Genomic DNA, 27,172 nt, shown 5'->3' on the forward strand with positions numbered 1-27,172 from the left:
TGTAACTGCTCACTTACTAATAGATTCCATTCTGTACCTATGGAGTTTTTTTCATTTTCCCTGTCTGCAAGCACCGAATCATTGACTTCATTGCTACAGAAAGGAATGAATCCCCAGGCCACTCTACAGAACAGGTTTTACTCTCTAATGGCTGAAGAGGAGGAGGATAGTGGCTGAGCTTAAGGGACATTCATGGCAGGTTGTTGGCTCTCAAACAGTGAACAAGCTTATTATTGCTAGCAGCCAACTAGCATCCTTTCCTGTAACCCTGAGTATTTCCCATAACCGTGGCAGCTTCTTGACAAGAATAATCAAACCAGATGAACAGCACAATATATTCTACAAACAATGCAGAAAACAAAACAAAACAAACAAACAAAAAGTTTTGGCACTTTTGCTTTGTCTTACCATATTCATACAAGTGACCACGGTGTGTCAGGTGTTTCCACACTGGGTTCTTATTTGTGTTTAATAATTGCTGAGGTGCAATTAGATATGACACCATCTTAATTGGATAGAGTGTAGCATAACTACAGCAACCAATTACATTATTGTTGTCCCCGTGATGCACACTAAAGCAACTCGAATATTTACCATCAGGGAGGGGTGGAAACACTCCAAAAAAGGCATTTTTTCACTTGAAAAAAATGTTAGCTGTGACATCTGGATACAAGTTTCAGTTGCACAGGCTGAGATATAGGTCAAGATAATAAACGGATAACACAATGACCAGTCTTCATCAGCTACTGGGACTGTGACCAGAGGCCGATGCCTTAGCCATTTCCAAAGGCTCGTGGTTGTTGGTTGGGATGTAAACCCCACTTTCTCTAGCTATAAACTGGTTTCGGTGCAGCTTCCTTCCAGTTCTTATTTTCTGCTCCATTTGCCTCCCACAAGCTTTTCTATACCTATACCTCTTAAGGGGATAACAGCCAAAGCACTCTTCAGCATCTGAAGATATTTTTTGTTTTTCTTTTTTTCCTGTGTCTCATTTTCTGCCCAGCAGACATCTAGCTTTTATGTGGTGAGCTCCAGCATGCTTTTTCAAACTCCTCCTTTTGGGCTGGTAGTAGGAAGACAGAGAACAAACCACTACACTACATACAGAATGATTCCTCAAAGTCTTGGGAGGTTAGGAAGCAGCCTGGCATCATATTTCCTTGCTTCAGCAGAAAATAAGATAGGTTGTGAATATTGCAGGTTTTTTACAGTATCACCATTGCTAATCAGGTCTGACTATTCATGCTAGAAGCTGTGGCACAAACAGTTTTTTGACTCTTTGTGATGTTCATATACCCTGTCTTTTAAAAATGAATACATAAATTGGCAGTGGCACAGTGCAGCTGGTTATATGGAATACCATGCTGGACAATGTACCAGTGTTGGGTTGCCAAAAGAAATGTATCGGCACAGCCACAGCTTTCGTGTTAAAGTTGTCCCCATTCAGTGAAGCCAGCTATTCGCAAACACCGATCACAGAATATCTAGTTTATAAGTATAAAGGATTTAACTTGGCACTAGAGGTCAGTGACAAAGCTGGTAGGGATTTTTCTGGTTAGTCTTTCTTCCAACTGAAACCAATCCTTTGTATCCCAAAATATTTTGAATAATCCAATAGATTATTACTATTTTCTCCCCAAAATTTAACACTTACTATTTTTCCAATTTCAGGGGAAAAAAGTAAAATCTTAAATTGAAAAATCTCAAATTTCACATTGAGATGTTGTGAAGTAGTTGGAGACAAATTTCTTTATTTCCTGAGAGAATCCCTATTCAGTATTGCTGAGACTGAAGCAGTATTTACAAGTATAAGGCAACACTGCTGAGGCCAATATTTTTTTAGTTATAAATGTGAGTAGGCAAGGCAAGTCCTGTTGAAAGCCTCCTAGCTGCTCACAGCTAAGCCTGGGCTTCCCCCAGTGATTAGGCTTACACTCCCCCTCACCGTGCCTGCTGCAGAATTTGCATTACACCGTTGTTATTTCAATTACAAACATTTCCTAAATAGCATCCAAATATAGGTGAATTTACCCATCATCATTACATTAAGTATGTGTGAAGAAAACAAGTAAGTGTCCCATTTGCTCACTCATTTCTACAAACCCAAAGATAAGGAATCACATCACACTCAGTTTAGCGAGCTTGCAAATAAAAGCAGCATTCACTAGTTATGGCCAGTTAGACTAAAATATAGTATGATCTGTATATACACACGTATATAGAAAGCTGAGATTTTCCTTTTAGGCCCTAGGACTCCATTCTAATGGCAGTCTCTTTAGAAATAGGCATCTTTCTTCAATATAGTTCAATGTACTTTGCCAGAGTTCGGCCTTTTGCTTAATTTACTTCGTGCAAATGGCCAATTGAATGAGTAATTTGAACTGTGTCTTCCATGCAAGGACTTAGTCTTGTGTAAGCATCTGGGTATGAGCGAGGGGCACTGTGCAGTCAGTGCAGCAGTGAAGGAATGACTGTCGTTAATTTACTTGATATTCATAATTCAGGAGCATTCTGGGCTTTTAACAAGACAAAAGAGAAGTCAAAGATTATCTGGAAATGGAAAACATATTTCTTTACATCTTCATAAACACTCAAAGAACCAAACTGCAGCAACATTAGTAATCCATCAACCTAGTAACAATGTAGTCTGCCACTGACCACCTGACAGAGAACAAGTGCACCAAATTAATTTTCCACAGTACATTTCCGGGGTAACTTTCTTCACTATGCTTAGAGAGATGACCGAGTAAAAATAACAGGTCTAAGTAAAAAACAGAGGTAGAAAAACTGTCCTGGTTAACCACACCTTATTTACATTGTTTTTGCAAGTGTCCACAACTGCAAGTCACTTTGGCAGTGAGTGTAGAAATACTGGTGCTCACAATACTTTCGTCACAGTGAATTCATGATGTCTTGACAGACTGAATAATAAGAATTACCACAAGGGAACTTTGTGGTAGTAGCATCTACAAAGTGGTGATTTACATCTACTCAGAAAAAAAATTAGTGAATGTCATGGTAAAAGGCTGGCACCTTCCTTATATTAAAGGTCCCACCCATGCTGGTATCTTTACAGCTGCCCTGTCACCGAAATACGGCTGTGCTAGCATTCCTCCTCAAAAGCGTACTTGCAGATGCAACCATAAGAGACACACATTTGGAAGACATGGATGGCTTGGAAAGGGCAGTCAACTATTTCATGGTTCAAGCCATTAGAGTAAGAGGCTTTCCTCAGCTGTACTCTAGAGACAGAATGGGAATGGAATAGGATTTTGCAAATTCTTGCTCTAAGAGAAGAGTCACTCAGTTACATCAGACATGCCAGTACTATAGCTGAACAGAAACTTCCTGAGAGCTTTTATTTATTAGAAAATAGCAATTCATTAAAATAACAACCGTTTCTGTGAAAGGGTTGACTTAACAAACTTACCCTGTCAAGGTAAACCTATCAAAAAAGATTCAAAACATGTTCCAATACTCCTTCGGGGAATTCTGGGAACAGAAAAGTTTCTAGTTTTTTCAAATAACATTTCTCTTTTAAAAAATGAGCCAAGTTATTTTACATGCATGTATAATTTTGAAATCATAACAAAATGTTTCTCCTGATGTGACACATTATTTGCAAACAAAAGTCCAACTTCAGATTTCATTTGTTTGGTAAAAGAAAAAAAACCACTTACTGAAAAACTCTTTTGTTATGGGAAAAGCATTTCTCATTCAGCTCTACCTACTACCACAACCAGTTTATTCCCCATTAATAACCAGTAACAAGAAGAAGAATCATACTGTTATTAGATGGTAGCACTTCTAACATTTTTCTTGAGCTGCCTTGAGGTGCTCTCACAACTTGTTTATATGTGTATGTGGCAGGAAGATGTGATTACACTGCTCTGCAGAGGCAGGGGCAGCCTTAGTCTGAACAGCAGAGACTGCACCAGCAGCAGCAATGGTGAAGAAGAAAAAAGTTAAAAAATGCCTTAGCTTTCCTTTTCTCTCCCAGCAGTAAATCTGTTAACTGGCTTCAGAGCTCCTCTTCAGGCACTCAGCTTCATTAATGAGCTGTGGAAAGCCAAGTGTCTCAGTTCCCTTAAAATCCTGGCAAACTGCAGGGATATTTGGCTCCTGCCATATCCTGTAGGCGCTTGGGGAGTGGTCCACTCACTCCATCATAATAAGCCTTCTTTCCCCTAACTGCCCAGCTTGCTTTTTACATGATCATAAGCCTGTGCTTGATGCTGCGGGAGTTACTGTATTGTCACCAATTCAGCACCATGGTTTCATTGCAGGAGAAAAATGCACTCATCTGTGATTTCAGAAGCCGTGACAAGGTTCTAGGATTGACAATCAGCTCCAAATATCTCAAAATACACATCCTGGAGAAAGACTCAGCAAAAGGATATGCTGAGCATGTTGAAATCTGTTGAAATTTAGGTTTGAAAATGGAGTGCAGCATACAATTCTGACTAAACTTTTTAGAGGCTGGAATCAAACATTAAAAACAACTAATATATTATTGTGTAAAGTATCCAGGCTGTGTTCTCTACTATAAAGGAACAAATCAACTACAGAATGGATATGGGGTGAGCACTGGTATAAAACTGTACATAAGCAATAATTAGCTCCTGCTTTTAGGTATGTCTGCTACAGAAAATGTTATCTTGATATGATATTGTAATACCTACTGGCAGGGAAAAGGAGAAAACATAAGGACAAAGTGTGAGCTTTCAAGAAATTACCTAATGATAGTCATGAGCCAAAAGTGCACATTCTGCACCATGGGGCATGTCTACAGAACGCAACATAATGCTGTGCAAATAACCAAGCTGGTTCTGGTATTAAAAGCAGTGTAACAGCATATATACAGCGGCCTGCCTGAGCCATTTTAAATTAGCCTGGCTATTTAACTGCACAGAGTGGTACTACTGACCTGCATTCAAGCTGCCTTGGAATAAACTTCAAGTTCTGCGTTGTATCCTAATGCTGCAGCAAATTCAGTCTTTGCATTGGTGTTCAATTGTTTGGAAAACCTATTTTTTAGTTCAAAGATCTTTTTTATACAAAAGTTAGCATGTATTGCTACAACCATTCATCATCCTTTAATCATGGCATTAACTGTTTGAAGTGCAGGTTTGTTGTACTCAAACTCCCACTTCGTAGTAAATAGTGTTTTGTTACATTAATTCTCATGACATATCCTGTCTAATCTGTACTGGATAATGTTGTTAAAACCTTAAGACTGATTTATTTTTTCCTTAATGCTTCTTGATTTTCTTTAATACAGATCCACCACAGATGAATAATGTCATGCCAACATCTCCCCTGCTTCCTCAGATGACACATCAACATTCATATCCCAGCCTGGGACAGATCACAAACCCATATGAGCAACAGCCCCCAGGCAAAGAACTTAACAAGTACGCCTCTCTAAAGGCAGTCGGTAAGTAAGCAACACGATGCATGACTTCTCCTTTAGATCAGTATGTTGCATTTGCTGTTGTCAGCTGACATTCTGCTTCAAACTTAAAAACAAAGTCTTGCTCATCTGGCCTACTTCATGATAGAATGTAATATAGAATATCACATTAGTTGGAAATGTATTACAAATTGACAGGGGGCCTACAATTAATGATAAGAAAATTACAAGTAAGAATCAGTGATCATATGCACATGTGTCTATATATGCATACAAAAACACACCATAACTACTGTACACCATTTTTCAGCAAGTTTCACCTATGTTGTATGCATAGTGTCCAGCCCTAGTTCTTTGTGCCCTGAATATGCCTACCTGTGCATTTCATTATGTATTTTCCATATCTATCTGCACAAATGAGAAAGATAAACATCAGATTATGTTGCAAATTTAAAGCATATAATTTAGACGTCTGCTAAATACCGCAAAAAAGAGAAGACGTTTGTATGCTTCCGAAGTAAGAGCTTTCACATTTTCCGCATGTGCATTAGTAGGTCACTGGAGGAATATTCTGAGGCCTATGATTTCAGACACTTAGTGCATCATAATGCTCCTAAAAAGATCCTGGTGGTGGCTATTTTCTGTGACTGATTAATGTCATACACTATTTAAGCAAATGGGGGAACATCCTCAAAGAAACAGTTCTAGGGAGGGAAAAGGTCAACAGTCGATTTCAGTATAATTTTCGTATTGGAAGCATGAGTTGATAATACTTTTCAGGGACTGTAAAGACCCGCTGCACACCATGTGAAGACAGAAAGCCTTTATCACCTTACATTTCAGGTCCCTTCTAGACAATAATAAATTAAGAACTGGGTGGGAGGGGTCTATTCATAAACAGCTTCTCACTAACCCTTGCTCAGCTTACACATATGGATGTTAACATCATTTCCCCATGAATTTAGAGCAGTATCACACTGCCTATTTCCAGACACAGCTATTTGGCTCAGAAAAACAGCAGAACAGCTGAGAACATTCTGACTTAAGAATCTAGTATTCATGCCAGCAAAATTTTTCATCACAAAGTGACATTCCATCAGAACTTCAGGATAGTAGACGTCGAACAAAATGTACATCAAAGTCCCATCTAAAATAATTAAGCTTTTATATTTATATCTATATTTACTATATTTAGTTTGCCTTTTTTTTCCTCAGAAGTGGCATTTTAAAATCTGTTTACAAAAACACGCATTAATAGCTTTCTGCTGAGTTTTGAATACAAACAGAATAGCCTTACTATTTCTTCTTCATAAGGTGACACTGTGTAATGATCTGGTGATTATCACAGATTTAGGCACTGATATCAGGCTTCTTTCTCAGATGTCAATTTAGGTCAAGCCAATCATCAAAGCTTAAAGGTACTTAAGCATAATAAAATGAGAGATGAAACACTCAAAAGAAACTTCTCTTATCTGCCTAAAAGCCACTGAACATACCTTTTTAAAAAAAAAAAAATTCAATTAGAACTTAGATATTTCTGGGGTGTCTGAGTACAAGCTTTTAAAGCAGCTAGACTATAGCCATACAGTTAAATCAACCTTAAAAGATTGTGCAATTCAGCTCCAGAAGTTGTAAAATATCTTTCAGAATGTTAAACTAAATTAAATGTAACTTTCAGGGATATATTCTTCCAGCATGATTGCACCATCTTTCCGTGCTTTTCCCCTACCCTTCCTATCCCCTCTCTCTTTTTTCACCCTGTAGATCTACTGGTCTTAGACCACATTAGCCAAGTTTTAGATTCAGGTGAATTTTCACAAGAAAAGTACAAAAGTGCTGCATTGTCATCCAAACTTTTCAGCAGAAAATAATACAGATTTTGAAACTGTTACACATTCATACCTTATGTCTAGACATATGGAGCAACAGTTAAATGCACTCAGTTTTTAACCACTTTCAGACTCTCAAGGCCATGCTTCCTCCCAAGAGGCACCTCTTGAGTACATCCCAAGACCACAAAGCAGTTTTTCCATGATGCAAGCCAGGCCTGGGTTTGTGACCACACTGACATCAAGCTAGCCAGACCGCTCATTGCATGGTTCATATTTGCTTTATGAGAGCTCCGAGAGGAAATATCAAGTGGCCTGCATCAGGCCCACCAATATAAATTTAACCTGACAAGATCTTTTGAACACAAATAGACATAGACTGAGTTCACCCTGACCTGGTATTCATGACACAGAGCAATGGCATTTTTCATATGCTAACATTCAGAGTTGCATTTACTGATCCCCATAACAGATTAATGAGTGCGTGTAGTCCATTTCTCTTCGCATTCATTGATAGTGTCTTGAGAGTGGATTCATTTGCCACAACAGAAATTAAATAAGGGATGTGTTCTGTATTTCTCCATGTGTTTGAGGCAAACCATATTCATTTAAGTGCCTCTTACTGTGTCTGATCCCATTGTTTGGGTGTAGTCCACTATGCTTAATTCTTTTCTTCAATGGGGGGTGGAGGAAGAAGCATTCCTATTGCTTTGTAACAACTGTAGCTGTAGTACATTAATATCACCCATCAATCATAACATGGCCATAAGTGGTAAGAAGTTTAGATAACTGAAAAAGTGATGCTTTACCAAAAGCTTATTAAATTAATTTCTACACAGTTGCTTTCTTCTGAATTACAGATGTCCTGAAAATTTGGCTGTCTAATTTTACAAGTGAGATACTCATCCCTCAGTGGCTGGTTGCTGTGAAAATTGAGTTCATGGAAAAGTAGCGAGTCACAGTAATCTCTGTTCAGGACCTGCATTAAATTCAGTACCTAAGACTCAAGCACTTGTGGAAAGAAGAGACAACAGTGCCATTGCTATGAATTTGTATTGTGTTACTGAATAAGAATGGCCAACACCTTGCCAGTGAGGCCAAGCTGGTCCCTAGGAAGCTATTTTAAAGCTACACCCTAGAGTCCAAACCATGTAGCTTAACAGAGTGCAATTTAAAGTTGGACTGTTCATGCATGTATGCAATGCAACTTGTGCATTGCAGAGTGTCTGATTCAGCACAACAGGGGAGAAGAGAGTTGAAAAATCCAGAGTGGATTTATTTTATTTAAAAAGCAAACTATTTTTATGTGAACCAGTTCAAACTGCATAACTAAACACTTACACACTCAATGGAAAAAGATATTTTCCTAATTTCTTGTTAGGAATGTCTTTATTTGTTGCAGCCTCCAGAATTCCTAAAGTACTGACCAACGGCTACTGACCAAATTCACCTTTTTCTCTTACTGTCTGCTGGCATTTACATCTCTGAATAACACGAGGGCATTCTGTGCCTATTTTATATTCTCAGATAACTGCTTGGAGCACAATAAGGTAATAGTGAATTGAGATTTACTTACTGTTTTCCTCACTGCATCAGAATTTTACTCTCCTTCTACCTTAATACATACACCACCAGGGAATAATCATCAGAAGGTAGAGAACCCCCTAGAAACGAGACAGAGCAAAACACACTTCCTGAAAGAATAGATAAGCAATCCATCTCCTAGCATCTCTAGCCTATCTGACTGATAGGTGCACTCTGTTCATCCATTATTTGTCCATTTTTGAGCCAGACATTCTTTTGTCAACAGTGCTAAATTTGTCCCATCAAGGAATGTCGGAGATTGTATCTGAGGGAAAAGGGTTAACAGGCTCTAAGACCAGTTCCACCAGAAGTGGTCACTGTATGTTGTGTGGCAATAAATCACCCAGTGTTTAGATATTCCAATTTTTTGTTCACCTGAGATGACATGATCATGGTGCTTTTGCAGTATTTTTGCAGTATTTGATTATTAATGTGAAAAGTGCAGAAATAGGTTTTTCTGCATAAATTATTCTTATTTCCAGTTCATCAACCATGTTTTTACTCCATGCTTAAATGGTTATTGCTCAATTAAGCAATCCTGACATGCCTAAAGCTGAAGTGGATAGAGATCTTGTAGCTGAACGCCTTCATGAGTCCCAGGACATACAAAGGTAGCTCATCACAAATTTTCATGTACATCATTTGGAAACTCATTCAGAAAGCATGAACAATCCAACTTCAAATTCCACTCTGCTAAGCTGTAAGAGTTGGAGTCCATCCTGTTGCTTAATAAGAGTTTCCTAGAGCTCAAACTGGCCTCACTATCCTGAGGTATTAAGTCACTCACATTGTTCTGTGAGCCTCGCTCAGTAACAGTTAATTTTCTTTCCTGAGTTTTAGGGAGTGCAAAGTGACTAAATTTCTTTAGAACTTCTTGCAAAAATAAAAAAAAATACCCCAAACCCAACTTTCTAAAGCCCTGTAGGACTGGGAGAAAGATCACTCAGCTGCTGGAGAGGTGCACAGACATACATATAAAAACTGAGAATGTAAGTATTTCTACAGTATAACATGATTTTACATTTCTTTCATAAACTTTCTTCTTTTCCTCTGTCACACACACATTCACACACAAACCTGTGAGGAACTGACTGGCCATGACTTAAGATAACTCAGCTAGTCAAAATTTTTGAAAAAAAAACCAAAACAAAAAACCCAACAATGGACAGAATTCCTCCCTGAAACTCAGACCCAGAAAGCCTTCAGTGATGCTGGGAGTTGTAGTCTCCTGTGGGATGAAATCAGATCTAATTGATTGGATATAGTGAAGCTAGAAGGAGGATATAACTGGCAGCAGACTCACCATCACATCTCTGAGTCTACAGCTCCTGGCATTTCTTGAAGCTTCACAGTTCTTTGATCCCAAAGGGAATGTTATACAGTGCTCCAGCTCTGCTTGTAGCTGCAAAACTCCAAAGTGAGATTCTGCAAATATGACACTCAAAGAATAAATATCTCCTGTTTAGGTCACTGTTACTATGTAGAAATTATTGTGGTCACAAGTGCACCAATGCACAAGGGAACATCACCCTCAAAAAGGTGGAGCATGTAAGAAAACTGTCTGGTTTGTTTGTCCTTTACGTCTACACACACAGAAGGATACAAAGGGGAAGATCACCATAAGGTTAACTCTAAGGTGTTATCTCTGAACCATCCTCCTGTCTGATGTGAAATTTGGTGGTGCCCTCTCTTAAGCTTCAGATACTCAGTTTCCACAGAAATGATTGTAACGCTATGCTGATGCAAGATCTATCTTAAGAGAATAGAAGTGAATTCACAACAGCTCCCTAAGAATCCGATACCTATCTCACCAAAAGATGAGATTCTGTGCCATTCCTTATAGTTTATTGTGCTCTGCCTCAGGGGCCTCTGTACAAAGGCAGGGAGGGCTGGAATGAAATATTGTAATTGGAAAGATGGAAACACACAGCATGGAAAAAGGCCTGCCCATGCATTCACAGGGGTTGATGCCGTCACCTTTTGGAAAAGGTAGAACTACAGAATTATTGGACACAATATGTTTGTGTTACTTTACTTTCCTATACCAACCACACTGTTACACTGACAGGTAAATAATCATGTTTCTTTGGAAAAGAAACCATGTTTCTTTGGAAAGCTTAAAAAGGAATTGTGCTTTCACTTCAAAGAGTAAAGAATTTTTCAGCTACTACTTCCATAAGCAGTTGCACAAAAATGGATTAAAAAAATCTGGGACATGGGAGTAGCTCCCTGGATTTAACACCACAAAACCGAATGGGGAAGTACAGATTAATGCATCATTTGTCATATCCAGAGGGTGATTGAATTAGTGATTTCATATATCTAGAGGTATGTTCAGTGTCATGGATAATGCTAGTCTAGGCAATCTGCCCAATTCAACACTGAAACTACGGATTTGTCACAAGGAAGTATGACATAAAAGCTTGGTATCTTTTTATTATTATTATTTACTTAGCCCAGTGTGGCTGGAGAATTTGAAGCTTTTGAGTGTTCATTTGTTAAGAAAGTCTTTCATACTTTAATCCTTGCTTCTCCTTCAGGCACAGGAGAAAAGCCAAGCAGCACTCAGTAGCAAGTCTCACTTCACCAAACCCCGGCTAGCATTGTTCCCCCAGCCTTCCCATTTCCCAAGTAGATGAAGTGCCAGTGTCACTTGTTCCACCTATGACTTCTGCTGAGAATCCCCAAACTTCACATCCTGCCCAGTGTGTGCAGACTTTCAAGACCTTTTCACGCTTACATTAAATCATGCAGTTGTTTTCTCTGTTATTTAGCAAATTGGTTTCTCATACCCGCAGGCACTCTGTTATAGGTAAATAAAAAATGGTTGGGGAGTCTTGATCAAAATATTTTCCTATTTTATCATCCAGCACACTCATTTCTTCTTCTAGTGACGTAGCCGTATTTTAATTATAAACACATTGGTTGTGCAAGGCCTCGGTATCTTGAGCAAGATCAGCTGCATTGCTGATATTCTTTTACAGCCTTCTAAAGAAACAACATTTTACTATAAAATCTACCAGGTGATATTCTTTCTGAGGCTGGGGAATTCTGCTGTAAGTAATCAGACATCCAAGCAGCCATTGCCCATGCCATCCTTTAGCAAATAAACAGAGCTGTGAAAAGGTAACTCTTCACAGATGCATTAGTCTTAGCAGAAATGACATCTAGGCTGCTGGGAGGAAACTGCAAATAGCCCTTTTACAAGAAGCAGTTTTAACACCAAAATAAGATGCTCTTAAACATTTCCATGTACGTTGTCTCATTTTTAAGACTTCATCAACACATTGAACTTGTGAAAGAAAGGAAATTTGACCTCAGGTCCATTCCGTTTAGGTTTATCTCAGAATTTTCAGTTTTCTGGGTTGGATTCACAACTAGTAAATTTGTTTTGTCTGAATTTGGCCCACTACCTGGTTTTATAGTGGATAAAGAATGCTTATAAGGATCTATTAAATTCTCAACCTATTTTTCATGCCAAAATAGTAAGTTTAAATATGTGCATGCTTAATTCTCGTTCTTGAAGTTGATATTCTTTTCACTCATGTTCCCCACAGTGAATTCCCTGCAATGGAGAAACAGCCATTTTTTCTTGTTACCAGCATGTATTTTAAAACAGTGAAAAGGAAACCATCACCAATAAAGTCATAAAAGTTCAGATTATAAATGTGACTCCAGAATTCATTTGTAGTTATACACCATAGATAACTCAAACCCTTCCACTAAAAATAGGTTGGTTCTCTGGAAACTGGTTGATTTTTAAAATGTGATAATGAATCAAAATGAAACAAAAAGTAATTTTCTCCTTTTCATAACACACGATGGGCAGATCTAAAACAACAGTAATGTGAGTTTAGTTGACCCCTAAAGAGCGCTAGTCTTTCAGGGGTTTTTGCTGTCTTCGCTTGTCTTGTGTCTTTGAAGACTGCAGTCTTCAGAAGTAACAACCTTACAACAACCAGCTTTATTTCCATCTATTGAGATCAGCGATTGCCACAGGAGGGGAACTACTAAATCTAAATCAAACATGGGTTATTCAAATCTATTTCTATGAAACGTTAATGAATTATACATGAGAATTTTTAGACATTAAGGGATGTGAAGACATGAGTGAGCAAAACTTTATGCTTAGGCTATACCATTAAATAAAAGTGAACCAATAAAAAACAAAGCTCATGTCACGTGAAGACAAAGTCTAACAATGTTAAGCATTTGCACTTGCAATCCTTCTTAAACATCCTTCTCCTTAACTGTTTTATTTCGTACTATAAACATATATCTAAACATACCTCTCAGTCTGCAACACAAACTTTTTTATTGATTCTTTAAGACTAGAAGTTGATCCTAGGGATACAAAAGCAATTGTGAATACTTACAGATAAATAGCAACACTGTAGGATCCCAGCTAAGGTCTAGATTTAATCTGAAGTGTGAATTTTATAGTTCCAACCATGGAGCCTATACAACAATTGCACTGGTTGTTCTGAACATACTCCACTCATTTTTTCCTCCTGGACTATTAGCTGCGTAGGTCATTCACAGCAATATTTTTGCAATAAGAGTTTCATACAGGTGGTCAACATGATAACCTGCAAGTGGTCTGAAGTGTAAAATTATCAAAACTTATAATGTTACAGGTGACCCAAATACTCCCACAGATGTTTTTCAAAAAATTAACAGAGATTTGAAAATCTGCCTTGAGTTCATCACCATTTTTAAATACCTGCAGTGCTTAGAAAGTGTTCTAAATTCAGCACATGGAAGTGAAGTTCTAAATTATTTCAAAGTGTCAACTTTGGATATATTCTGGGGAAAAAGTCTTGAAGTGAATTTTCTTGAATTAAATTAAAAGTATCTCTAACTAGAGGCTTTGGGGGACTGCTTTCATTTATTGAGTAGTCTTCCATGTTGACAATGACAAAAATATAAATCAGGTTATAATGACTGATCCAGGATTTTTTCTTTTTAAAACTAAAAAGTGAAAATGAAAAGTAGCGTTCTAAGGAGAGAGTTTGATTTAAATTTTCCCAAGAACTGACCAAAGAGAACATAAAGGAATGAAGCCGGAGAGTACAATTCTAAAATCCCTCTACAATCAATATGCTTAATTCAGGAATAAATTTAGGAATTTTGGGTTGGGAAGCAAACTCAGTGCGAAACAGGCTTCATTTCCTATGCTCATACTTTATTTCGCATAGTCTACTGATTCACATTGGGGTTATAGTTATATGAAAGTATTATTTCTTCAAGTACATCGGAATATACCTCCTATTGGTTTTGCTTGGTAATTTTAAGCAGTTATGAGGATTACTTTGTTGCAAGTCAAGTTTACCTAAGTAAACAAATAATACTCTTTTTTTGGTTCTAACCAAATTAAAAAAGTCAAACCAGAGAAGTTTTAATACTCTTCAGCTTTGTACATGGATATACGTCAACAGCAGTAGTGTCATGTTCTTCAGAATTAGCCATGAAGACCAGTGAAGACTAGTAAGACAACTGGTAGGAATGAGTCCCTTATTAACAATATAATATAAATAGTAGCAGTTATCTGTCTGCTATTTTGGTTCTGCAAAGGATGTTCTAAAGACAGTAAAAGTGTTTAAGAGAGAAATTACACAGATAAAAGTCACAGAGATCATTGCTTTACTCCTACACATTCATACTATAATAACACAGGGCTTGAGGCATGGAGTGAGAAAAAGCAATAATATGATTTTTAAAGCACATAGTTAATTTTTCCAAAAGTCCTTCCCCTGACAGCTTATTTGCAGAAGGATATGAGGAAAAGAGAAGCTGAAAACCCCCCCTGATGTAGTAGCTATAATATTACAGCATCAAAAAAATCACCACAAAAATATCAGTCTGTCCCATCCTAATGACAAAATTAAGTACAATTAGCAATTTTTACAGTGGGAAAGTTTGCAAAGCTTTGTAGTCTATGGAAGGTGCTCTTGCAAAAAGTTCATCTTCCCTTGCAAGGGACCTGCCACAGCAGGGGAGGAAGATCTGCAGCTCAGAGCTGTTGGTTCTCATTTTCACAACTGATGGGTATGATCGCAATTCCTGGGAAAAAAGGTAGAGGTGGGAGCTGAATGCTCTGATATGGCAGAAGCCTTGTGTGTCCGTACTATTAAATATTCATTGAAGTGAGCTTCATTACTGATCCTTCCTCGACTGTCTGTCAGACACAAATGCTTTTGCTTTATGTGAAGGCTACTCAGAGGGTTCTGTTCAGAACAGGCATTAGTTCTGCTTTGCCTTTGGGTTTGCCCAATCTGTATGAAAACCTTATGAAACTGATTCTCTTCTGACAGTGCAAGTTTGGCAATTGCCAGGAAACGCTATTTCTTTTGAGTTTGACACACATCTCTGCTTTGGAAACCTCTGACAATTACGCACAAGACTTTAATAACACAAATGCCACATAGTCTAATAGGAGGCAGACTGGAAGAGAAGGAAAGGAGAAGAAAAAAAAAAGATGACTGAATGTGTGCAAGTACAGCTATGGAATTACTTCCAAATTTTTTTCTCTTGCTTAATAACTGTCTCTTGAAAAGGATTCCTTCTGGCAAAAAGAATAGAAAAAGATAACTTTCTAATAGAAACAACTTATGCCACAGCTAATTTGGGGAAAAAAAATTTAGTTTCAGTCCAGAATTATTGCTAAAAATTCTTTAAAATTATAGTAGTTAAGAATCAGATCAAATAAAAATAAATCCTGCAAGAAACAATTATTACATTACTGGAACTTTTTTTCATTTAACCAGTACAACTCAAAAAGCCTTCAGGCCTCACCTCATATTCAGAAAAAATGGTATAAATCTAGTATGATGCCAGCTGAAAGACAGGAAAACACAGGTTTATTTTGGCACTAAACCCACATCTTAATTATGTATTCAGAGACCCGAACTGAGTCTTCTGTGCCCTCATGCAGCTTTCTATATCATCACAACTAGGAGTATTTGTAGCTGCTCCAGGCACAAGTTATAAGAGTGTTAACCAGCAGTGTACTAAGAGACAAAAACATCTAATAAAAAGTATTAAAACTGAAAACGGAAATTCAGCATACAGAAGAATGCCAACAGCAACGTGTGAAAAAAATGAAATTAGGTTCACGCTAAGAACACTAATTACAAATAAATGTGGTCAGGAAGGTAAGAGCTTTTTCAGCCAATGTTAAACAAAATAAATTGACACCTTAAGGAAGAACAAACATACATTTTTCGATGCTGAATCACCTTGCAGAACACTGAAACTTTTCCCAACGTGACCCACATACTACTTAGTGTGTGGCCTGCCAGGACAGCCTACGTGGTTTGTGGTCCACTCCCAGGAGCAAGGCACATTCAGGACTCCCTGAATTACTCTGACTGCAGTAGTAGGGCCTGTTATTGCCACATGACCACACAGTTTTTCTGCAAATGTAGAATGAAGTAGTGTTCCTGGAGCAGTTAGGAAGCCCTGCCCTAAAACAAACTGAAAGTCCTCCCTGACCAAAAAGGTTACAAACAATTTCATATTATTGTTGATGTATGAAAGCATTGCTGCAAACTTTTGACGTCATCAGATTTGTCCTAACTGATTTGCTTGAGAAGCATTAAAATCTACCCAGTGAAAAAGCAAGCAAGATTACTGAAGGAAGAAGTGGAAGAAACCTTTTAAGCAAATCTCCTAAACATTAACCTCTTTGGCTTCGGACAGCATCTTTAGAAAGCAAGCCAAACCCTCATTTCCTATAATCAGTTTACGCTGCAGTCATGCCTTATTCAGAAGTTAAGCATGACAGCATGACTCCTTGGACAGTTTCTATTTCAAAAAGGCAAGTTTTCTTACCATATATAAGGTTTCCAGTAAAACTCAAACTGATAAATATGCCTAAATGAGATAAAATTAAATAAATATTTCACAGTAGAACTTTTCATATTTATTTACCATTGTAGATGCCATGAAAGGACATGAGCTTAGGGGTTTTTGGGAGGGGGGGGAAGAAAAAAGAAAAAACAGATTTACAGTTACAGGACAGCCACTGGCCGCATTTTCAAAGAAAAGTCAGAGATTTGAATACATCATTCTCTTAGACTTCTTTTACAATTTCATCCATTGGTTCAAGAATAGAACTGGCAACCTTATTTCCTTCTCAAGTTTATCATTCATTGCATGATACTGAACCAGCAATTTAACTTCTTGATGGTTGAATTTAAAATGTTAAATCACTTGATTGTATAACAAAGTAGCACGATCTTTGTCTATCTGCATGCAACAGATTTCAGGTCTCCTGAAAACATTTCCAATAACATGATGTAGCCACCATTCGCTTCCAGGTTGACAGAACCTATTGATTCTGGTAAATAAGAAAAGCTCTGTTTTTCTTAGACTGGTTAGATACAAGTATTCTGCATGTCATTGGTCTCTACATTAAGTACAACGTGTGTGTGTCTGGAGTATTTTGACCAAAACAAGATCATGGTATTACTGCAGCACTTGGCAAAACTGGATGATAACTATTTCAATTTAATACCATGTAAATCAATGCAGTCAAGTATACAAAGCCCAACTGGAAAAGCTCTTTTACATGTCCAAAGAGAAACCTGCCTAAACTGACACAGTAAATAAATATTTGTAAAAATTAAAAATAGACTTTACAGTGCTTTGCTTTTTTTGGCACGTTGTTAGAGAAGGGGTGCTTCTGCTCACAGACATGTGGCTACTCTTATGTTCCAGGGAACTGCAACCCTGTACATGAGGTACCACACATAATGTCTGGTGCCTGAGGAGTTAATCAAATTCTGTCTCAGTGTTCCCAGCCAAGCAGCAGCCTTCGCTGCCTGTAGTGGATAAAGAGAACATTGCTGAGACTGGAGGCTCTACTTACCAAGTCTAATTACATTCCTATTCGAAACCATTCCTAATGTGTTTCAAAACCCAGAAATATTCTGGCCTCTTCAGCCTTTCAGAAACTGTCATGAAAGTAATCGATAGAAGGTAAGAAATGTTTGGGCCTACATATTTATGTTTCATCATGTCTCATATCATGAAAGTAGAATTTTATTTCACTGGGGAAAGAAAATGCAGTTTTGTGTCTGGAGGTGGACAAGCTCCTTTCAAACAATGTCTACAGAAGAAAAGGTTGGTATGATATGTCTTTTCATGCTTGGCCTCCCTCCAGATGACTATGAGAAATGGGTAAATAGAAGTGGTAAAGGGGGCCAGGAGAGGGATAACACAGAGCCACAAAAAGTAGGTTCTACCAAAATTATGAAAGTAATTTATGGGTGGTTCTATGCATGATCTATTTTTCTTTACCTCTATCAGTAATAGGGAATAAAAATAATGAGAAAGAATCCACAGAAATAAAATATTATCTTCCTTTTTGGAATGTCTTAAATAAAGGCAAATTGGTGTTAGAACTTTTAGGGAAGAAAGGCAAATGTTTAGGACAGAAATCAATGCATTACAGCCCACAGGCTAAATTCTGCATTCTCGGAGCTCAATACAAGAATGGAGAAGGAGGGATGCAAAAATTTTAAATAGCTTTTGCCCTTTCTTAGGATTTAGTATAGTTTAAAATTGCCCCACATTATACCCAGCCACTCCGGTGCCCATGAGATGAGACCAGCTAGTGACCAACAATGAAGTAGCTACATTCCTTCCTCTTGGCCAGATACAGACCTATCATATCATTCTATGCACTGCTGGTGTTATGCAAACAGAATTGTGTCTACCTGCAACATCTAGCTGTGTTCTGTTTTCCAACAGACTTCATGTTATGCAAAGCAAATTATGCTATGCTCCATGATGCCTGGTGAACCCCTTCATTCAAAAGACAGGTGATTAGTTATTTGTTCTATTGGATGGAACACACTTTTCAGTGAATTTATTGCATCCCATTCATACCCGGGGACAGCTAATATGAACTCAGTCCGTGTTAGTTTTTTCCCCTCACCCAAGAAAAAACTTGTGCTAGGATAGAAATGATACTTCTTTGATTTTCAGATTAACTCCAGCAAAAACTCTCACACAGAGTTGGCTTATACCTTGGAAGCCTTTGAACATATGGTCTTAGATGCCAGCTTAGAAAAGCAAATGAATAAGCAACCACACATTCAGAAAGGATCAACAACAGCACCACCAAAGGCAGAATCCTACTATTTCCCTGGGCAAAATTCTCATGTTGTCTTTGAGCCAGGGTTCATTACTCTCTTGTCTTTCCTTGAGTTTTCACTTTCATTACTTAGAGAGAGAAGGGTAAGGTTCCCATAGCTTCAGGTAACTACTCTAACATCTCAGCAAAGTCATGGCTGTAGAAGCAAAGCGTTGTTATAAACTGTTAAATATTACATAGGAATAGCTTTACTGGTACACAGAAAACATCTACAAATAGGCAGTTAGTGTATTTTAGCTGTTATCTGTTGTGTCATTGTAGTCATTTCATTGCTGTCCTGTCCCCCAGCACTTTCCATTGGCTTGCATTCTGTGTCTCTAGTCCTAAATTTGAAATACAGTCTCTCTGTGGCTAGAATAAAGCTCAGCGTTTCACAAAGTAGTTCTTAAAATATGTTCAGCTAACAAACAATTCTGTGAAACATCTACTAAGAAACAGGGTTCCCTGCATATTTTTCTATCTTCTGACTGTGACTGCAAGCTCCAACTGAAGCTTTTTTTTTTTTTAACATGTCTTTAGAGCTTTTATAAGAGCTCACTCCTTTGTGGATTCTCCTCTCACTTCAGCGGTTTCATCCCACTCCTAGGTGCCTACTTTCACAAAAGCTGTAGGACATAATTGTCTTCCAGGATTCTACACTTCTCCCCCATAGCTATAAGATGTGGTGCAAGAATTCAGAGCCATTTTATGGACCCACAGAGATAAGAAGATTGTCAATGAGGAAGAGAGTAAAAAAAATACTCTGCTTCACAATTACCCAAGACCTCCTTATTTAGCTATACTTACTACACATAAATGCTTGTAACTGCAATATTTTAGGAGAAAAAGAAAGCGTTACACAATGTTAATGCATGTTCACATGACTCTCTATGCCACAAGTGGTTACATAACCACCTTGAAGACTACTTAACTTTGGGAGCAGAACAATATTACATAGCTTTAGGTAACTCAACACAGGTAACACACTCAAATAAGTGCACTGAAAAATCCTGGCCCTATTACAGCCACAAGGATTTTTGCCACTGATTTTCAAGAAAACATGTTTTCATCCATGGTATTTAGTGACTCACTGGTTTACATGCTTTTGTTATATAACTGTGAATTATGAAGAAATATGTGAAACTTCTAAGTCTGGTCATGGCCAATCATTAATCAGCAAAAGAACAAAGCTTTTCTCTGTTAGAGACAGATTTAGGCAGAATGGTGAAACTTGAATCAAAATGTACCATCAAAAGCCCATTCCTTTCTGGCCACCTCATCTAAATGAGCCTAAACTCACTGAAATTTCCTAGGCACTCACATTACCTTGCTATCCCACGCAGCTTGGTAGACATGTCCTTTCAAAATCAAAATTCAAGGAATAAGGCAAGGGTCCCAATCTAAGACATCTGACACCGATACTGGCAAAGTCAAGCTCAAAATAAAACAGACAGTTGTGGTCACTTTAAGGCATTGTTGAATTCAGATAAGAGTGAGAAGTGGAGTGATACACCTTTTAGATGATAGGCTTATGGTTGTACTCCTCCAACTGAGTGGAATTTAGATCTACCTGCCCTAGCCAGCAAGGTGCATCCCAGCTTCTGCTAGAATGGTCCCCACCCAGATTCACATCCTGAAGAACTTGTGCTGTGGACCAGAAGAAAATTCAAGATTTATTAGTCTAGAAAGAGAAAGGAAAGGAAAGCATCTCTTTAGCTTAGTTAAGGCACTCAGCTAGGAGGGAGGAGTCCTGCTTTTGATCCTTACACTGTTGCTATATTTTTTCAGTTAGTCATTTCATGCACAGCAGGAACAAAAGACCAAGTTCTCCCCCCTCCCAGGCACACGCTTTAGGTTGGAAAAAATTAATATTTCAACACTTTTTCCCAATGAGCAGCTACAACAGTAACTAAATTTGTGGGTGCATTACCTTAAAGGAGTAAAAACCTTACAAAAATATTGAAACATTTGTATAATTAGCTGCCAAGACTGGAGGGAGGGAATACAAAGAATAACACTCAGACTTAAAGCCCTTCTTTTACTATTGTTCATTTGGCAATTCTGCAATTCTAATTCTTTACTCCTTTTGCAAACATGACAGTGATATCTTTAAATCCTATTTTACTGATTTATATACAGAAGCCAATGCAAAAGGCATTTCTATAGCACCTTTCATCTGAAAACTCAGTACTCTACAGATAACAACTAATCTTCATAGTGCTTAACTGCCTCCTCCAATGTGTTAACAGCTTATTTTATACAGATGGTGAAACCAAGGCAGAGGAGAGTTGAGTCATGTACTCAAGGTCACTGTAAATCCAAAACTTCTCCTTGCATGTTTAAAGTCCACAAAATGTTTATAGGGGGTGGTTGAGAAGAAAAATGAACTTCCTGAGATTCACAGTTGATTTTTAAAGTACTTGGCATCAGGATACTATAAATATGCTTTTCTTGATAAAATATTTGTTACAAAACCATGCATTTGTTATAAAGCCTGGTTTGTTCTTTTGAATCCCAGTTTACAGACAACAGTTGAGAAGTCCCTGGAAAGGGACTATGGACTAAATTAGTTAAAGCATCTTTAACATAGCTGTATTTACAGAACTCATCATTTCACTTACTGTATGATCTTCTATAAGAAACAAAGAGTTGAAAATTTTACATATAATGTGGCATAAAAAAAGAGCAAAATCAATGTGTCATAGGCATAGTTGTTGTGAGGCTGATTTCTTCCTTGCTTAGTTTTTACAGTAGGGGTGGTGTTTATATGCAACAGTAATACAATTTACTCTTCTGTGATGCCATCAATCTTAATGCGTTTGGAGATCTGAGTAACATATCTAACATCTGGCAAAATTCAGAGATTCAGGACCATTGCTGACAGTGGGAAAAAGGTGTGAGTGAGAAAAAATGAAAAGAAACTAAGGAAGTAGCTTGTTGTGGCCTTTTTCACTTAGCCATACAAAAGAGAAAAATGGCACGAAAAATCAGGCAATGCAAATGTCTGCAATTTTTGGTCATTATTTACATAACTGCATCACCATTGTTCTTTTTCTAAACAGAATTCTTTACCTTGTAATTGATCATCAAATATCTTGGTTATGTAAGACAAATTGCTGCAGCTTAACTAAGAATGAATTAAAAGTACAAACTTACAATTTTTTCCTATCCTTACATGAGATTAGCTTAGTTTTTAATTTTTCTATGCAAATTAAACCAATTTAAATGTGAAATAGTCAGACAAATGTATCTATATTAGGAGCTGGACATAATTAACTATGTTGAATTTAAACTACATAAGCTAGTTTGACTTTTCATGTATAGACAAGGTCTAAGTCATAAGACATAGAAGCTCACTCCTCTAATCAGTTGACTTGCAGTGCCTTTGATGTAAAAATTTACACAAATACATACTTGTGTGGTTATTCACAATGCCTTTTCTACAACATTTTTCTCAATTATTGATAACAGATTAATGATAAATTAGCAATACAGACTGCATTTCCCTCCTGTTTTTATTCAACTTGTATATAATACTGTTTTGTAGCATTCAGTGAATATTAACAAATTAAAAGGACAAGCCACATTTAGAACTGGAAAAAGGTCTTCCAAGGAGAAACAGGTACAACTTCTTGGTTATTCAGATTACAGATCTCTAAATGAAACAAGTCACACCAAAATCAAAGCAGAACTTAGCAGGTACTCTTTGTAACACACATCAGCAACTGCAGCTGCACATGCTGTACTGAAATTAGAATAGCCATTATCTACAGCCTGTGATTTGTTTAAAACAGAAGACACCTGTATGTTATAGAAAAGCATTCACTCATCGGTTAAGAGAGACACACACATGGAGATTGGTAAAACATACAAAGCCTAATTTTACAGCATAGGCAAGAGCAATTTCAGTTCACCAAAGAGGAAACACCTCTTTAATGAAAAAATTAAGGATTTAAAAGTGAAGTTCAGGCGCACAGTCATTATACAAAAAATGTCATGAGATGATAAACAGCAACTGCTTTTGGTAATATTCCTCCCTGTTGAGGGGCCAGGACAAAGGGGATGCAGAACTGAAGCCTGATCTTGAAGATTAATGTGGTGCTCATGGGAATTTCACTGCCTTGCACAGAGATCCAATTCAGAACTAGAGAGAAGGAGAAAATTCATAGTGCAACAAAAGCCTCCCAGCAATACTGGGGAGAGAGAAAGAGAGGGAAAATAAACAAAAACAATGCAGGGAATTAAAAACCTACTTATCATGAAAGCAAGAGGAGCTCAGCTATACAGCCAGCTACATGTTCAAGACTTCTACAGAGAAGCCTTACACGGCATAGCTTCAAGGAAAACGTATGGATCGACCCAGGGCACAGCAAAAGTCAAATCCAGGCTGACACAATCATATATTCAAAGCACACCACTGCTGATTTATGCACCACCATGTTAGTTGATCTACATATTTAGCACTTTCTTAAATCAAAATCCAGATTTCTGAAGGGGGTAAATAAACCCTTTTTACATAAAAAGCAAGATCTTAAAAAATGCAATTCAGTTAAGCTCTCCTTATACCCCTGATACTCAGTCTCAAAATATAAATGAGTTGCTGGACTGCTGCAGAATGCCTTTAGCTTCCTGAGTATGGTTTATACTTTTAAGCAAGGCCAAATAAATGCCAACAGTAGCAACAATCAAACTTGAGCAAAAGCATGCACTGGAAGTCACTTGTCCAGGAAACTGCAGAGGGCAAAATCCTAATTTGGGAACTGCAATGCAGTATTTGTCGGCAGGGCTACTGCTGTGTTTCTTAGTGGCACTGGCCCCAGAAAATTATGTCAGAACCTGGAATTTAGGATTTTAATTGCCTGAAAAATTTAGGGTAAATACCTAACCTCCAGTAACCCAAAGGATCTTCAGCCCCATAAAGCATTAGTGAACTTCCAACCATTTAGAAGAACAGATCCCATTCTCCATTTTGCCCTAAGGCATTATTCAACAGAAACGGGTCTACCTCATACACCATCGACTTACAACTGGCTTAGTTAAACACACCCCCCCATGACACTTCGCATTTCAAGGGATGTGCTCTCATACAAGAGGGCATTCCCAAGAAGCCCTAATATTTCCAAGAAAGTCTGGACACTTCCTAAATTTCCCATGCTTGTGAGATGAACAGTGGTAAGATTCATAGGACCTGTCCCCATAATGTAAATATCAGCACAACCTGAGTGATTTGGGGCAGGGACAGCCTTTTGCTAAAGGGCAACAGGTCTTTGTCTGCATATATGAAAAACCTAGAATAACGGCATTCAAAAATATACTGCAGAGAGAAAATAAGGGGTGAGGGGTGGCATGGATTTCTCCTACTGATGTACCTGTAACTGTATCTGGTCCACAGATGTAACTGTGCATGACCTACTGTAAATTGTGTAACATTTTTCTTGTGTCCAACTGATTTTTTTGTCCCCTCCCCCTTTTAAATCCAAATAGCTGACAAAGTCAATGACGACTTCTACACCAAACGCCGACATCTTGCAGAACTGGCTGCCAAGGGGAGCCTGCCACTCCATCCAGTGCGCCTAGATGAAGACAGAGCTTACACAATCGACAGTGGCCTAACCAAGCAGAACGGGCAGAAATCCAAAATCGCAAAGATACACACACACCCATTAGGTTACAATTCCCACTACAAGACCTGGGATCCCAACGACCAGTCTCTTAGACGGCAAGGATACACAAACAAGGGGAAGCATGGTATGGCAGAACCAACGTTAAGCGACCCACTGACAACCCGGAGCCAGCATTATTTGGGCCCACAGCCATACTTCATAACTAACAGCAAGACAGAAGTAACTGTTTGAGTTTGTTTTCCCTTTTTTTTTTTTTAATGGAATCCTTTAAAAACCACATGCAAATACACACACACCACAAACACTCAACTGAAAGGCAAAAAATAAATTTAAAAATATAAAATAATAAGAAAAAAGGAAACAGAAGGAAGGAACTTCCACATGGACACTCTTGGTATCCAGCCAACTGTAGGCCGAAGAGCGGGTTAATACCATTCAGCAATACACACTGAAGGTTGAATTATAAAGTCCATTTGTATTTCAGAATGGAACACAAACCCTTGTGACTAAATTTTTTTACTTGAAACTAAAATCCATGATGAGAAGTAGCACAATCTAGAGAAACTTTATGTCTGCTTAAACATTTACACTATGTTCCTGCCTTGAGACAGAGGAAGAGAGAACAATATACTGTAATATATTATTTCAGAGAGGAATTTTGTATAAAACCTATTAATAGTCACTAGACCTGTGAAAAGCCAAGAGCAAACATCTTGGTACAACCCCTAACATCTATTATTGTTACTCCCACACCATCCTACAGAAAGCGCAAAAAATATATATACAATAAGGGACAAAGACTCTTTCACAAGGAATTATGAAGACTGTTATGATTAAGAGCATATGGGACCTTTCTGGCTGGTAGAGAATTCTGCAGGAGTATAACAAACAGCAGAAGATTTTATTTCAGTTTACTTCATTTGATTTGAAATTTTTGGGAACCTCCAAAATTAAAAAAGATGTATCATGTGACACAGAAAGCTGCTGGGGGAATAAGGGCATCAGAATATTCCCTCTCAGTCCTCCTGTTTTCAGGCAGATGGTAACAATTCTCACTTGGCAGACTGTCAGGACTTTTTCTTCACCTAAATGTTTTGCCTATCTTCAACTGCTTCAGACTGAAATTAAGCGTGGGTGGTGCCTTTACCGTATTACTATTGTTCAATAACAGTCTTGTTTCTCAAAGTGACCCCTCTGTTCCTTTAAGCTATTTCCTCATGTTTTGCTAAGGATGACAAGGGTTCTGCCCTGATCAGCCTCTTTTGTTTGTCCTGAAGGGAAACTGGACTTCATCTCCATGCAGTGGTTGCACATTCAAGACTATTTATTTAACCCCTCCATTTTCCCAATTTAAACTTTTTCCCTCTAGTCTCTCGTTTTGTATTTGCTTTCAGCCATGGTAGTTCTTTGTAGTTCAACTAAATGTTCTATGGTATATCGTCTCCATCATTTGGCTTTCTATAGTGGCATTCCCTCTTGGTGGACTATTTGGTGGAAAAGGCTAATGGACTAGCTTCAAACGTTAAAGAGATCTGGGTTTAAACTAAACAAACAATTGGACTTGTGGTCTTGACTGTGGTTCTGATGAGCGGGATTCCTTGGTTCATATGAATAAAACCACTCTTGAATTGGACACTGGTAGTAGACTTGCAGTCCTGGGCCTCTACAGGGTTCGGCACATCCACAAAGAGATAAACAGAGTTGGGATGGTGTGGTGGTGCTGCAACAGACTGGTGGCAGGCAACGCACTCAGTCTTTCACTTAAATTCCTGCTCTTCCCCCAAAACAAGTAATTTGGCTAAATCGTAACTAGCTATCTTACCACAGTTTCATTCTCACCAGCTGTCAATTCTTCTGGAGATTAGTTTTGGAAGAGTATGCAGGGAGGAGTAAGAACTGTTCTGTTCTAAGAAGAATTGGAAGTGGCATTTCTTGCTGTACTCAACTGATTGGCAGTGCTTCTTCTTAATAAAGGATGCAAAGGCTAAGAATTTGAAATGTGGTTAAACGGAGAGACCATTTTTTTTTATGCTATATCGAGATTGATTTGCGTCCTGAGAGCACCGGCATCTCTCCATAAGCGTGCTGCTAAATTGTATGATCATATGTTTTAAGACTATCAGAAGTGGACAAAGCCCACGGGACAAATACTTTGCACACAACCCAGATTCTCCACTATCTTACTTTTATTCCTTTAATCTTTATCGCCTTCACAACTGGCTGACTTAATTTGACCCTTTATGGAATGTTGCTGTTAATCCATATGCTTTAGATACACATTACAGCTGCACTCTTATTCACACAGGTTTCATGTAACTTGAGCATATTTTATGTGGAAATATTTTAGTAACTGTATGTTCTGTAAGTAAACCCGTGTTAATACTTGTTAACTACAGAGTTTATGATACCAATAATACTTCCTACAATAAAATGTTTGTTTGTTTTTTAAGAATGTTTATTTGTAAACATATGTATTCACTATATTAATATGAATTTCTTACCTGGCAATAAAACTGATTCTATGTGAATCCAACTTGCTGGCTTATTCCTAAACTTCACAGAATCACAGAAACACTAGGTT

At 37.9% G+C, this 27,172-nt stretch overlaps 1 protein-coding gene across 1 annotated transcript; it reads left to right on the plus strand.

Moving 5' to 3' along the window:
* Positions 1–5,281: 5,281 nt before the first annotated feature.
* LOC104623625 (protein shisa-9-like) lies at positions 5,282–24,822 on the plus strand (the record flags this gene model as incomplete). Its single annotated transcript, XM_010290774.1, has 2 exons — positions 5,282–5,437; positions 24,452–24,822. Coding segments are annotated over 2 exons (527 nt in total), but the record flags the coding sequence as incomplete, so codon positions are not given.
* Positions 24,823–27,172: the final 2,350 nt, after the last annotated feature.

The sequence above is a fragment of the Phaethon lepturus genome, unplaced genomic scaffold, assembly GCF_000687285.1.
Source record: "Phaethon lepturus isolate BGI_N335 unplaced genomic scaffold, ASM68728v1 Scaffold58000, whole genome shotgun sequence".
In the NCBI taxonomy this organism is placed as follows: domain Eukaryota; kingdom Metazoa; phylum Chordata; class Aves; order Phaethontiformes; family Phaethontidae; genus Phaethon; species Phaethon lepturus.